Source organism: Schistocerca cancellata, chromosome 4 (genome assembly GCF_023864275.1).
Source record: "Schistocerca cancellata isolate TAMUIC-IGC-003103 chromosome 4, iqSchCanc2.1, whole genome shotgun sequence".
NCBI lineage: Eukaryota > Metazoa > Arthropoda > Insecta > Orthoptera > Acrididae > Schistocerca > Schistocerca cancellata.
Genome location: NC_064629.1, coordinates 182,263,869 through 182,277,219, shown reverse-complemented (window position 1 = coordinate 182,277,219; position 13,351 = coordinate 182,263,869). Strand labels below are relative to the sequence as shown.

Below are 13,351 nucleotides of genomic sequence, written 5' to 3'. Positions count from 1 at the left end.
GCAGATAGGAGGGGCGTGTGGTCAGTACACCGCTCTCCCAGTTGTTATTATGGTTTTCTTTGATCGGAGCCACCACTGTTTGGTCAAGTAGCTCCTCAATTGACATCACAAGGCTGAGTGCACCCTGAAAAATGGCAACAGTGCATTGCAGCCCAGATGATCACCCATCCAAGTGCCGGCCACACCCAACAGTGCTTAAATTCGGTGATCTCACGGGAACCGGCGTATCCACTGCAGCAAGGCTGTTGCTGCATGAAAATAGCTGTACTTTTATTGATATGACTTTCAGAAACTGTAGTAATTTCACAAAACTTTTATTTCATATGAGGAGTAGACATAAAGTTTTAACTATCACCATGAAAAAATAAATGACCATGAAACTTGGTGATGGTGTTAGTACAACTCTACATATTCACCCTTCTGTGTGACACATATTTCTGAATTGTGGATGACTTGATGGAGACCTTGATTGTAGAAGTCTGCATTTTGGCTACTGAGAAAATGTTCCACCTCAACAATCACATCATTGTCATTCTGGAAATGCCTACCATACAATGATTTCTTCATCCAAGAAAAGAAAAAGAACTAGTTACTATGTTGGAGCAAAAATACCCCATTGGACAGTTTGCTATGACTCTGTGACTTTTCTGTCTCAAGTAACCTCATCAAGAGATTATAGTAGTATACTCCTATGATGGTTTGCCCCTTTCAAGCATAATATGGTAGCATAACATCATGTCCATCCCAAAAAATACTAAGCAACACCTTGGTCACTGATGGTAAAGTCTTTACTGATATTTTTTTCCTCCAGTAGTGACATCGATTTACAGTAGGATTTTGAAACATATACTGTATTTCAGAACTGTGAAATACCTTGAAGAAAGTGATATATTGACACATAAGAAGGCATGGATTCAGAAAATATCATTCTTGTGAAACACAACTGCCTCTATATTCATACGAAGTAATAAGTGTTGTTGAGAGAGGATCTCAAATTGCTCCATATTTCTGGGTTTCTGAAAGGCTTTTTGACACTTTTCCTTACAAGCAGTGCTTTTGGAGTATCATCTTAGTTGTGTGATGGGATTTGTGATTTCCTCTCAGAAGGGTCAATGTTTGTAGTAATTGGCAGAAAGTCATCTAGTGAAACAAGTGATATCGGAGGTTCCCCAAGAAACTGTTACAGGCACTCTGCTATTATTAATTTATATAAATGATTTAGGGGACGATCTGAGCATCCTCTTAGTTTGTCTGTAGATTATGCTGTCATTTATAGGCACAGCAAAAAGACTGTCAGAAAGTGAGCCTTCGGCCAACAAGGCCTTTGTCAGAAATAGACACCACACACGCGCACACACACACACACACACACACACACACACACACACACATTTCACACACACATGATCACAGTCTTTAGCTGCTGAGGTCACAGTGCGAGCAGCAGCACTTGATGGGAGAGGCAACCGGTTGGTGAGGGTAAGGAAGGGGCTGGGGCAAGCAGGTAGAGAGGTAACAGGGTAAGGGTGGGGGACAGTAAAGTGCTGCTTGTGGGAGCATACAGGGATGAGGTGGAGAGAGGGTAGGACAGCTAGCTGCAGTTGGGTGGTCAGACAGATGGCGCGGGGTGAGTTGAGGTATTGGAAAACTAGAGAAATAGAGAGACTGCGTGTGCTTAGATGGAATTGATGGCTGTGTAGTGCTGGAATGGGAACAGAAGGACTGATGGGTAAGGACAATGACTATCAAAGATTTAGGTCAGGATGGTTATGGGGTCATAGATATATTGCAGGGAGAGTTCCCACCTGTGCAGTTCAGAAAAGTTGGTGTTGGTGGGAAGGATCGAGATGGCACTGGCTATGAAGCAGTAATTGAAATGAAGAATGTTGTGTTCAGCAACAGGATGATCTAGCTATTTCTTGGCCACAGTTTTTTGGTGGCCATTCATGTGTACAGACAGCTTGTCGGTTGTCATGCCCACATAGAATGCAGCACAGTGGTTGCAGCTTAGCTTATAGATCACATGACTGGTTTCATAGGTAGCCCTGCCTTTGATGAGATGTGTGTTTTAATAATTAAGCAGTACTGTCATAATTTAGTGTAATGCGTAACAGTTAAGCTGAAAACTGGCAGTTACAATTGTTGAACATGTTACACTGAACAGAAATTAAGAATATATTGGCTTTAAAATCATTTCAGTCTGTTTCAGTAATCAGAAAAAACACATCTATTTTTGGCATAATCAGAGTTGAAGGATACAGCATATTACAGAAGGAGTACTGCACAGAACAAGATAACCATGGGAAAAAAACAAGATATGTGAGAAGACTTAGAATGAAGCAATGTGTTGGGTGAGACCAAGGGTCATAACTGGGGATCTATCATATATATCATTTATAAAACATTATAAACTAAGACCAGACAGGGAACAAGAATAATATTTTATAAAAAAAATTTATGAAAATAATACAGGATATGTATAAAAAGTACTTTACGTAATCTACAATTTCTAGAATTGAAGTTTCTGAGATGAATTGGCTGCTGCTCAAGAACTGATCACACAACAAATAAAGAGATGCTACATTAGTTGAAAGTAGAATCAAGTAACATAGTTGAGTAAATTCCACAATATCTCATAAGAACATGTGCAGAAGATGGACAGCACAATGCTTCAGCATTAGGTTATAACATTTCAGGTAAAAGTTATTTGAGAAGTCATCAGAAGAGATGGGCTTATAATTTGTGTAGATGGAACACACTTAAAGCCTAATCCATGAAGAGAAGGAGTAGTGGATTATACTACCTACCTCGTTCTCCATCCCCAGTTATGACCCTTGGGCTCATCCAACACGTTGCTTCATTCTAAGTCTTCTCAGATATCTTGTTTTTTTCCCATGGTTATCTTGTTCTGTGCAGTACTCCTTCTGTAATATGCCGTATCCTTCAACTCTGATTATGCCAAAAATAGATGTGTTTTTTCTGATTACTGAAACAGACTGAAATGATTTTAAAGCCAATATATTCTAAATTTCTGTTCAGTGTAACATGTTCAACCCTCCTAACTTCCTGTTTTCAGCTTAACTGTTACCCATTACACTAAATTATGATAGTACTGCTTCATTATTAAAACACTCTGATCTGGCAGTTTTTGTGACAAAGACTAAGAAAATAAATCCACAGGTGAAATGTACTGTACCATTTTTTAATAAATTTTCTGCGATCATTTCATATTTTTACTAAATTTATTGGATAAGATAAGTCCTTGAAGAGCTCTATCTTCTATACAGTTATGGAAATAGTTGATTTATATGATAACTTTCCTTCTTCATGACAATTACAATTTACTCCAAAAACTTTGGTTGTATGAGACCCATTTCTTGGTCCTCACTTGTGATATTTTAAAAGACACAAGTTGTGGGAACCACACGTATTTGAAGTTTCCTTGGCTGTCAAACTGCTCCTGACGCTGTACCACATACAGGTAACACATTTTTATTAGAGTTATAGCCTAAATTATGGGTGGTGTGTTGATTTTAAAATCAGCATAAAGCCCGTTATCTTAGAAGAAAAGTCATCTTGAGGCATAGAAGCATCTGCAGATGTTCCTCAGTGGGATATAATAAAACTACTCTTGACCTGGCATACAGTATTAGTTGCAACTTCTGACTTTTTGCAGTTGACAGAGCTAACTTTGTGTTATCTGTTGTCGGGGAAATACAGCAGAAGAAAGTCTATATGGTATCCAGTCAACTTGGAAGTTTACTGACCTGTCAGAATAGATGGACACCTCTTAAGTCCTCCTCTTCTTCTAAAGTTCAGTTGTTGGCTGCTAGGTGCTATGAGAAATTTTTAAATAACTTTATACAACACCATCAAAGTAGATGTTCACTTTTATGCATATTTATTACCAATGCCCCAATTTGTTGGTGATCAGATTTTGTGTAGTAAACTTCATACTTATAACACAACAGATCAGAAAACCCCAAAGACTTTGAGGAGTATGACAAAATTTAACAAGTACCAATGCTATATTGTCAATGCTCAACAGCTGCCTAATAGAAGTAACTATATACTAAGGTAGCTCAGCATGGACTGAGTTTTTACTACTGACTGCACACAGTGCTGACTTCAGACCTTGGCATGGTTGATACTGAATGGTGAAAAGTAGACATACATACATACATACATTAGGGAGCAAAATAATTCTGATTAACAATTGGTCAAATATCCTCAAAACATCATGATAAACAGGTTTTTTTTATTTTACAAGCAGAATTTTGGATGTGCACTTTTAACCTTGGATTTTCACAAAGCCTGCCAAGAATTTTCTGGAAACTAAAATTTTCTAATTGAAATATCTCATTAACTAACATGTTATTATCATAAAAGTATACATTTTTGGAAACAGAAAACCAGCGCTGCAATACTACAACTCTGTAATTTTGATCAGTTGATGCTTTAAGTTATCAATTTTCTCAAGTTCAATAATTTTTGATACAGATAACTTTTTGACTGTACATTCTTCAGGGAATACAGTATTTTTTTACAAAGAAGAAATTGAGTGTTTTCTAATTATGTGTCAGTCATAAACAATTTAGTAGGTCAAATTTTCAAATCTAAATTTTGAATATTTCTTTAAATAAGTAAAAACTTGGACAAAATAGAAAGCTTGCAATAACTGGTATAACAGGAAAACATGCTGTAATTGGGAAAATCTCTCAGTTTGGTAAGAAGGAAACAGATAAAATTATTAGGGTGCAAAAGAAGTGCTTTGAAAATGCCACTTAAAACTGTGGAATAACACTCTAAAGATAAGTTATAACAAACTATTGCAAAACATTCAAGAACTCTGTTAAGTACATTCCACAATCACTATCCTACAGGAAAGAAAATGGAAAATTCACACTTAACAATGAATGAAAATATAAGCTACTAGCAGCATATTTTGAAAGCTATTGATCTGTGAAAAACCAAACAACTGGAATTCCATGATAATATTCCAAGTGAAAATTCAAAACGAGTAAGCATTTATATGATTAAAAGTGACATCAAACAATTAAAACACAATACAGCCCCAGATGAAGATGGCCTACAGCACAAATTCTAAAAGCTAGTGGAGACCCAGGTGTCAGTACTATAAAAGAAAAACTAGATAAGGTCTGGGACACTGAAACAATTCCAGAAAACTGGAAGGTTGTGATTTTTCACTTACTTCATAAGAAAGTGGACAGAGGAATTTCATTACTGCCCTTAGAATAGAAACTATTATTGAAAACTCTTCTGGATATATTAAGTCACCAATTAGAGAAACAAATTGGAGAACATCAATCTGGATTCAGAACTGGCAGTTCATATCCTTAGCAAATTCTAAACTTTTAACACATAATTAGATATATGAAAATATCAAAATAAAAGCTAGTGGTAATATTTGTTGATTTTAAAAAGGTGTATGATTCGATACACAGACACCTCCTCCTTAAAACCTTGAAAGAATCTACAGAAGACAGAAAAACTCTGGAAATAATGGAACAAACTCTTACAATCAAAGTACCTGAAGTTAAATTTCCTGGAACGACTTCTAGTCTCATCTATATTTATCAGGAATCAGACAAAGAGATGATTTGTACTATTATTATTCAGTTGTGTGCTGGAAAAGAGTTGTAAGATAATAGAATGTTGAGGAAGAGAAACAAAAAGTTAATAACTACATAAAGTTGGGTAAGTTAAAAACAGCAATAAATTGTTTAGCCTTTGCAGGTAATCTCTTAAAGACGGATGGAAGCTTAGAGAATGCGAAAGAAAGACTAGAACTCCTAAAAGTGACAACTCAAAAGACAGGCCTGCAAATACCTTTTGAAAAGGAGTACATGACCAATTAAAGTAATGCATCAGTAATTTTAAAAACCAAATATGGCAACTTCAAGGAAACAGACAACTTTAAATATCTGCGTGAAAAGACACTACATGATCAAAAGTATCTGGACACCTAGTTGAAAATGAATTACAAGTTCGTGGTGCCCTCCATCAGTAATGCTGGAATTCAATATGGTGTTGACCCACCGTTAGCCTTGATGACAGCTTCCACTCTTGCAGGCACAGGTTCATTCAGGTGCTGGAAGATTTCTTGGGGAATCACAGCCCATTCTTCACGAAGTGCTGCACTGTCAGTCAGTGAGGCCTGGCATGAAGTTGGCGTTTCAAAACATCCCAAAGGTGTTCTGTAGTCTTCAGGTCAGGACTATGTGCAGGCCAGTCCATTACAAGGATGGTATTATAATGTAACCACTCCGCCACAGGCCGTGAATTATGAACAGGTGCTCGATCATGTTGAAAGACTGCCATCCCTGAATTGCTCTTCAACAGTGGGAAGCAAGAAGGTGCTGTGATAGTGCAACTCAAAACAAGGGAGAACTGCTGAAACATATAATCTGGTAATGCCTGAAGAAATGAGGCTGTTCTTACATGAGAAATGACATAACTATTCAAGGACTGGTTTAAGTGGTTTGAGTTAGGAATGTAGGAACATTTGATGCAATCTTCTGTAGGAATCAAATGTAATAACTTATCAGCAGCTCCTGCAGAGACTTACTGGCAGGGACATGTTACACATTCCTAATGTCTATAGATCAGTAAATTACTTGTTTTGCGAGACAAGAAAAATTACTCACTGCCACACAACATAAATTTGTTTCGTATCATTGATCTAAGCTTGTGATCAAATGGTGTAAATTTCAACTATCACAATGTTACTGTAACTGAAACAACTAAACGAAACAATTAAAATTATTACATGTGCATTAGATGTAAGGCAACAGAACTCCACATCAACATTTAAAAAAAAGACTATCCACAAAATGTTGAGCACTGTAATTCAGCATTCAAACACATATATACGAAGAGAGAAGAGAGAGCACACTACATTCACTTGATACTGCAGGCCACACACTTGTTAGATATATTTTATCATAGGTGTAAATTCCCTTGTTATTTATAAGTGAAATTCTCCATAAAGACTATTGGTATACTTTCTTGTTTCATTATTTTACAGTATTATTGCTATAGACACAGTTAGTTATGGCTTGAATGTTTAAACTGTGGTCTTTTGTAAATTCAATGTTAACAGAAATATAATTGTATTTGAAATGTAAATTGTAAATACTGTAATTTTTACAAAACATATTTGTTGTGCTAATTTTATCTTTTCATTGAAAAAGATAATTAATATGACTTTTCATTCTGTTTCAGACAAAAGGGATGTATCTCAGGGAAAAAAGCAAGAGCAAGATAAACCAGCAGGTGAGACAAACATTATATTTTAATTCACTTGTAAATGGATCAGTATGATTGATAAATATAAAAATATAGTCCCATATAGCAATTTTTTCTGTGGCCTGTGGAAAACTCCCATAATTACTTTTAATATTTTAATAGTCTCTCTGCACAATATTAACAATGGCATTTACAGAAGCTTTTCGCTTTTGACTACTTTCCATTAAAGACTTTCATCTATTATAATGTGTGATACCACCTATAAACCTGTCATTTAAATTTCCCATATGTTCAGTAATTGTAAAACATAATTGTCCATCTCTTCTGTCATAAGAAAAAATTGCTGATTTTATTTTAGCATTGAAATGTCTTACATAAACTGATCAGATGCTTTTTAACATTGTTTACAAACTGCTAATAAAGGAGGGTAGAAACACTTAAAAATTGGTTACATGTTTTAAAGTAATACGTAATGGTTTTAGAAATATAGTTTAAATGTTATCCTTCTAATAATTTATACTAGTAGGTAATTTATTTGTGGATAAAATAGAGTATATTTTATGTTTATAACAAACTACTAATCACATGTTGGCACAGTAGCATTTCAACATTATAAACTATCTCCTAGTGTTCATTATCACCCATGTAATATAAAGTTGGAACTCATACAGTTCCTCTAAATTTTCTTTGCTTAAATGGTTTGTTTATTTATACTGATATCATTATATTGATAAAGTTTTTTGAGTGTATAATTTCTTGTTGTCTTTTGGGTGTATAATTCCCTGTTGCATGCATGTTTCTGATACTGAAGATTCAAAAACCAACTTTTGACAGTATATGAACCTTTCCATCATGCTCCAATCTGTTACAAGCAAATCTTCCACCCTTAGCATCTGTAACCATAATATTGGAACTATTGCTCTCATAGTTTTCCGCCTTTAGTATTGGGAAAAATAATTTATTTAAGAGTTGCGTAAAAATATGCAGCCACATAACATTAAAAAAAGCAAATGAGACAAATCACTAGGAAGAAAGAAGAAGACCTGGCAGAAGCAAACATACTTAAAATGAAATCACTACAGTATCAAAAAATGAAATGCTTTCCATGCTTTGCAACTATTATGTATTTGGTAACAAACCAGTTTTTGATATCTTAAGATGTCAGAAGATGACAAATGAATATCACAACAGCAGATAAGAATGTTGCATGGCTTGCACAATTATTAGGCAAGATATATAAAATGACGAGATACGGAATGTTTGCAAATAAAGCTGTCACATTTCTGTACACTGTATTGAAATCTTTATATTTAATAAAAGATGAGTCATAAAGTTGATTTTACTGATCTAACATTCATGTAACTGAAACTCAGTTTAGCAGAATGGAGAAAGAAAACTATCATTCTGTGTCATATGTTTCTTGATTTCAAGTATTTCAATAGTATCATCTTTCTGCTTTTCTTAAAAATATGTAAAATGACACAGTGTACAAAGCATGGGTGGTCTCTGTTAAAAAATGTTCCACAAAGGCTGAATCTGACTTAACATACTTCCACTGTGCTCACAGGTGATTTTATGCACACCACACTGTTGCAAAGATTTCATTGCATCTTTACTATTGAATACAATTTAGTGATGTCGTTGTAAAACAGAAGTCTGTAATAGCGAGAATTTAACTTTTTGCAAGCCCATCTGAAATCTGGCCAACATATGGTACAGTGCAGCTGTTTTTGCAATTGCTGATGAGTTCATATTGGTACCAGCATAAAGAAGTACTATAATTTTATGTGTTTCCCTTTTTCATCAGATTTATCAACTAAGTCAGAGAGTGGTAAGTTGGTTTGTCTGTAATTTGAATTAAAAGGACAGTGGAAATGAAATAAGATGGCACACAATGGAATGTAAAGGTGTATGTTGATGAGTTTGTGGGTATTGGGAGCTTGCAAGGAATACAGTATCAAGAACTGTTTTTTTCTGTAAATGCTAAAATAGTATTTTTGTGCTAATATCTATATTTAGTTCTGACAAATTTATGGAAAAGCCTCCCACCTCCATTTTGAAGTGAATTTTAGGGTTTTGAGGTTAAATGTGTTAGGAATGTGATTGATTATGACTAACAGTTACAGAAAATGTGGAAAGTGTTCCCTTTTTGATATTATTCTTGTATTTTATCAAGCACCACTGTAGAACCTTGTTAAATAAATTTTAACAATTGTGTAGACTTTGTTACAGTATAATAAGGGGCAAGAAATAGAGCATTAGCTTTGAATCTGAAAAAGTAATAACAAATATAGGGAATGTATTGAGGAACTAATTGATGAGAAGGTGTTAGATAAGCTTCAGATTACATAAGTATCAGAAGAGGTGTGCAAAATGAATTTGTAGTACTACCAATTACCAGATCAGAGATCACCAACTCTTTAAACAGTTTGGATAATAAGACAACAGTTGAAACAGATAATATCCTGCATCAGTTATTAAAAAATGTTGGAGACAATGTAAGTTAACAACTGTAGAAAGTTTTGGGTGTTTGCATCATCTTCAGAATGTTACTGGTAGAATTTATAAATAGTAAAGCTACTACTATGCTTAAGAAATAAAACACTTTAAATTTTTAAAATTATTATCCCATGCTTCAGCAGTTCTACTAAAAATTCTGAAAGAAAGGTTAAAAGCAAAATTTATGAAGACCAATTTCGATTTAGGAAAGAAATCAAACAAGAAACGCTCCAATATAACTGCAGCTTATTTCAGAAGTAGGAGTCAAAATGAACAAATAATATATATGTAATATTCATTCAGCATTCAGCTGGAAAAGGCTTTGGTAGAGGGGGCTGCAACAAACAGCTTCGATCATTGAAAGAAATAGGAATAGACTGGAGGGATTGGTTTATACAAAAGCTAGAATTCAGAAATCAATATTATCATAGTTAAAATAAGGCAACAAGGGGTGTCAGATAAGGTTGTTCTCTCTTTGACCCTATATTTTTTTCATAGAAAGTGCAATTGAAACCATGATAAACCATGTGAAATCAATAAAAACGGATAGTTAACAAGCAATTTCCATTAGATTTGATGAGAAATATTAGAAGATTCAGAAAATCGCTAGATATGTGTGTAAATAATTTTGACTGACCTTGTGGACACCCATAAGCAAAGGGCAAAAAAAAAAGATAAATGTATTGACAGCAGAGATGAGAATAAAAGAAAGACAGAATATGTTACTCTGAAGCAAGTTAATAAATTATCTTGCTTGATTAGTACAGTAACTGAATATTAATAGAAGTCTGATGGGTATTAAACGAAGAATGCAACAATCAAACAACTCATCAAAAATAAAATAAATCTAATAACCAACATACAAAAGTTGTAGAAATTTATCAAATTTTGAATGTTTTAAGCTGTGGTTGTGGAAAAAGGAAAAATTAGATGCAGTACAGTTGTGGACAAAATAAATAGTCTCACAGGCATCCAGAACTGAAAGAAATTAAATGCAGCTGCTACTGACTGACACCATACGAAAAAGAAAACCTAGATTGATGTACATCTAATTTGGGGTCATGGTTTCATACAATATATATTCAAAGGAAATCAACACACAAACCCAAAATATCCCTTCTGCAAAGCATCATCAAAAGATATAATTGCACCATAACGTACACTTTTGAAGCAACAGAAAAGAATAGTGGCCTCATGAAGGTGTCACGTTTAGTGGATGTTGATGATGAAATAAATGTACTTGAAGGCTTACTTAGGTGTACAAAATTTGAACAAGGAACTGAATGTTATCAAAGTTTTCCTCAGACAACACATTTTCTTCTTATTTTATCTCTCTCTTCTCCTTTTCTAGCTGTAAAATTGAGGATAACATTTCCAAGTTTAACTGATTTTGTTTATTTATTAGAGATGTAGTAGTTAGCTAGCTTTTATTTTTTATTTAATGAAACCAACACTCTTCTTTTAAAAACTAAAGTTCTCCACAACCTTATTGTTGTTTGGAATACCATAGTGTTTCACTATGCATCATGCTATTGGGTTTCATGAATTTTTACTGGTGGTTCTAAATAGTGTCAGTATTGCTTGTAAACAGTGCCTAGAACTGCTGTAGAATAATATTCTGTTCTGTATCAATTCAACACTGACTTCTTGTAAAGGAACAAGAGTTATTCTTACATACTGCATATCAACAAATATTGTTCATTTGCTTTCCCTTTGCATTAATTTGAGACAAATAAATCATTTTTATGTTTTACTTACACAGAACAGTGATTTAATATATAAATTATATGTTCAGGTGTTCTTGCATTTGACATAATAGATGGTATTCACTCATTTAGTAACCTGCAGAACCTGTCAAATGAATACCAACACATTTCCCATGAAGAGTATTGAAATTATTAGAAAAACTAAAAAGTTATATGCAGAATAGTTAAAAAAACTGAAATTGTGAAATACATTCTGATATACCTGTCTGTTGCTATAAAGCTAAAGTATCTCTGGTACTATTAGGTGCAGTAGGGCCTTTAGGATTAAAGGTTGGAATCGGTTGACTGAGTTCAGGTTAAAAGTACAACACATACATTTATTGACCACTGGGGCAGAAACTACAGATTTATTTTAACAGACAACCTGCCAAAACAACTGTAATGTAGCACAGCAAATAAAATGTAAATGAATATAGTACCATAATAAAATAACCACAAACAAGTTGAAGCAAACCACTTCCAATTCATATTGAGTTTAAAAATGAAATATTTAAAAGATACTATAACAAAATCCATTGTAATGACAGTCAGTTATTTACTGAAGACTCACATTAACCACAATTTAAATGAACATGATTAAGAAACACCATGGACAAAACAAGTTGGTGAAAGCAACTTCATCAAAATCTGAGTGTATGTAAACTATAATGATCAAAACAAGTGTAGCATCCTTAGTGTAACCCATTACTCTCAGCCACTGCATTCTCTCATAACATATATCTTTGTACTTGAACATCAGACCATCCACTTGAAACAGTTAATTATTAGAAAGAGACAACAAATTTTGTTATTCTCTAAACAGACATATGCTGCATCTATTGTCCATGTCCTGTCAAACAGCACATTAATCTCAATGTACCAAATATCTCCTGAACTGAGTATCCATTTAACCACACACCAACAGAATAAAATCTGTACTATGTACAAGAACATAATGCCCTCTGTGCTGACAATTTAATGTGCTCAGTTGAAACACAGTCTAGCACTGCACTGTTCGTGGTTAGCTGTTCGAAAATGTTGATTTAGCAAGAAACACATTACAATGTATATTCAAAAGAAAATGCTCACCAGTACAGCTGGCTCCATACACAATTTATGTCCAGTATCCTCACTGTGCCTGGCAGAGCAGGAGCATTGACACACTATAACAGGTTCCAATACCTCAAGTCTGCTCAGGCAAGCCAGTGCACAAACACTCATGCATGTACAGTGCACACAGACAAATAGGTCCAACTCTCAGCTCGCGGCCATGGTCTCTTCTTCGAGCAGCACTGTGCCATTTGTTTGCACCATTTTTCCTTCTTTCTGTCCATGCACACCACCACATAAACACTGTCCCATACAGAAAATTACTGCACACAAGGCATGCTAACATAGAAACCTAGGACAGATAGTGCCACATTTTTCATAAAACACCCCTCCCCCTTACCCCTGCCCACTGCCCCACATGCCATTAATTTGGTGACCTGCCAAGAAGAACCACATTATCCCTCAGAGCCCAACTTAATCGAAGATAGGTGTGCCCTGAATTCCATGCCCGTTCGCAGATCCCCTAACAAAACACTGATCAGGATAATAAATCTTTTGATCTCAAACCAACCCTTAAATCTGGGCAACAGTTTCTTGGTGACCCTTTCAGAGGCCTTGCTAACATGTGAAAGTCCCTAAAAAAACACCTTGTCTCCAACTTGGTAAGTGTTTATCCACTGCCTCATATTATACACTGAGGCGACAAAAGTCATGGGATACCTTGTAAATTGTGTCAGACCTCCTTTTGCCCGCTGTAGTGCAGAACTCAATGTGGCATAGACTCAACA

General features: G+C 34.9%; 1 protein-coding gene across 5 annotated transcripts in view; it reads left to right on the top strand.

The window, feature by feature from the left end:
* LOC126183202 (ankyrin-3-like) overlaps nucleotides 1-13,351 on the top strand; it is an 892,753-nt gene that overhangs the window by 784,613 nt on the left and 94,789 nt on the right. For all 5 annotated transcript variants that reach the window (XM_049924971.1, XM_049924970.1, XM_049924973.1 and 2 more), the window contains one exon: nucleotides 7,246-7,296. In XM_049924971.1, the coding sequence (XP_049780928.1) occupies nucleotides 7,246-7,296 (51 nt within the window). The remainder of the gene's footprint in view (nucleotides 1-7,245; nucleotides 7,297-13,351) is intronic.